Consider the following 1,763-nt stretch of genomic DNA (forward strand, 5'->3'; position numbering starts at 1 on the left):
CCATTACCGGAGGGATTCTACGAATCCGTGTTTAACGCAACGTGGAGTCACGTCATGGGATTTCCTGAGGGCGAAGGGGAATACATGGTGGTAATAGAGGGCTAACAGCCACAAGAGTTATTATGGATGGGAGTACACGCAGACTGTGCGTACTTTTTTCTCAGTGGGTGGTGAGAAGCAATTCCGTCCACCACGCCCAAAACACATGATCCTTTCCTCTGAAAAGCGATGGCCGTACTCGCTGAACCATTCAGTACGTATTGCTGACTGCCACATTAACATTGAGGTGTGCATCGGGTGTGGAAGATTGTCGAGGGTGATCTAAAAGGAGTGTTTCCCCCTCCAGAGAGAGACGCACCTAAAATGAGGCGTCATCTTTTGATTGGAGCCCCCGGGGTAGGGAAGTCAATGGCGGCTGGCTCCTACCTCCTTCATCAGCTGCTGCACTACGACGGCACGAAGCTCCATGTGGTTGTGTTCTGCTTTGGAAGGGGTTCCGCATACTTGTTTGACAAGAGGACACGAACGGTGACAATATACAAGGGTGAGAGTAATATTGGAAGGGTTATGGTAAATTTGGCTAGGAGTGGAATGAAGGGGTATATCATCATCGATATGGCAAGACAATTTAACGAACCATCGAATGATTTTGTGCCCTCCCATGAGTGGGGCATCATTATGTTGTCGTCCCCGAACGAAGATAACTTCAAAAGCATGGGCGGAGCAGGCGGGTAGTATCAAAATCATCATAAATTGCCCCGATGAAAACGACGTGAAGGCGATGTGTGTGTGTGGGAGACACGCAATACGACTGAAGAGGAGCAGGCGGAGTATTGGAGAAGGATGCACATGCACACGCATGACGTCGGACCGATTCCACGATGCATCTTTCAATTCAATGAGTATAAGGACCGCGTGGAGGAAATCAAGGACATCCTGGCAGGTATCGACGCTTCAAATGCTGTACATTATGGGATGATTGGAGGTGTGGAAGAGTGGCCCTCGAATGACGCACCTCACAAAGTTGTGAAAGTTGTCAGAGCAATAAGACAACGCGGTCTTGAGGCGTTTGTTGACCTGCCGGTCTGTTTTTCCATTGAAAAGCAAATTAATTGGAAGGTTGCTCGAGGTGGATGAGGAGAATGGCATTATTTTTCGAATATTGAAGTGCAGAAAAGAATTATTGGCAGACGCTTCGGAGCGATATACTCCGAACGCATTCCTGCGTAGAGGCTTTGTGGAAAATATAATGCCGGGTCTCAACGAGTTGCCTCCACCAGGACGTCGTCGGCGACAGAGATGTGTGCAGCAATCGAACCCCGAAAAGCATCCAAGCAGACTCGTTGCATTAATAGCGCTGGGCCACACTCCTCCGATGTTGGATGTACAATACAAGGTGCTATACGTACCGAAGAGCAGAAGTTTTCTGCTTGTGGACGGCTTTTTCTTTGTTGGTGCACCGCGGAGGACGATGGTTGCGGTGCAGGTGAGACGACGAGGGCTGAGCATGGCACCAAAGCCAGCACGGTGGTGCAGTTCAACAATCTTTCACGGAGTTATTTTAATGACTGGGAAACGTTTGCGGAAGGCTTGTCGTGGGGGATTATTTACGTGCAGCATGAGGGCAGTACGGCAATAAACGCATGGCAGCAATGTGTTGTTGTCGCGCACGCAAATGCAACGGGCAGCAATGAGCGTGAGGACCCTCAGGCCATTGCGGCATTTTGAAATCAGTAGGTGCGTCAGTGCGAGGTAGCAGTATC

The 1,763-nt window shown here is 49.7% G+C and overlaps 2 protein-coding genes across 2 annotated transcripts; both read left to right on the plus strand.

Annotated features, from left to right (window-relative positions):
• Positions 1-408: 408 nt before the first annotated feature.
• TraAM80_10138 (retrotransposon hot spot (RHS) protein) lies at positions 409-735 on the plus strand (the record flags this gene model as incomplete). Its single annotated transcript, XM_029386782.1, has 1 exon — positions 409-735. The coding sequence occupies one exon, from the start codon at positions 409-411 to the stop codon at positions 733-735; it is 327 nt and encodes a 108-aa protein (XP_029233387.1).
• Positions 736-1,299: 564 nt separating this feature from the next.
• On the plus strand, positions 1,300-1,728 carry TraAM80_10139 (retrotransposon hot spot (RHS) protein; the record flags this gene model as incomplete). Its single annotated transcript, XM_029386783.1, has 1 exon — positions 1,300-1,728. The coding sequence occupies one exon, from the start codon at positions 1,300-1,302 to the stop codon at positions 1,726-1,728; it is 429 nt and encodes a 142-aa protein (XP_029233388.1).
• Positions 1,729-1,763: the final 35 nt, after the last annotated feature.

The sequence above is a fragment of the Trypanosoma rangeli genome, assembly GCF_003719475.1.
Source record: "Trypanosoma rangeli strain AM80 chromosome Unknown Tra_15.4_contig_00806, whole genome shotgun sequence".
In the NCBI taxonomy this organism is placed as follows: Eukaryota; Euglenozoa; class Kinetoplastea; order Trypanosomatida; family Trypanosomatidae; genus Trypanosoma; species Trypanosoma rangeli.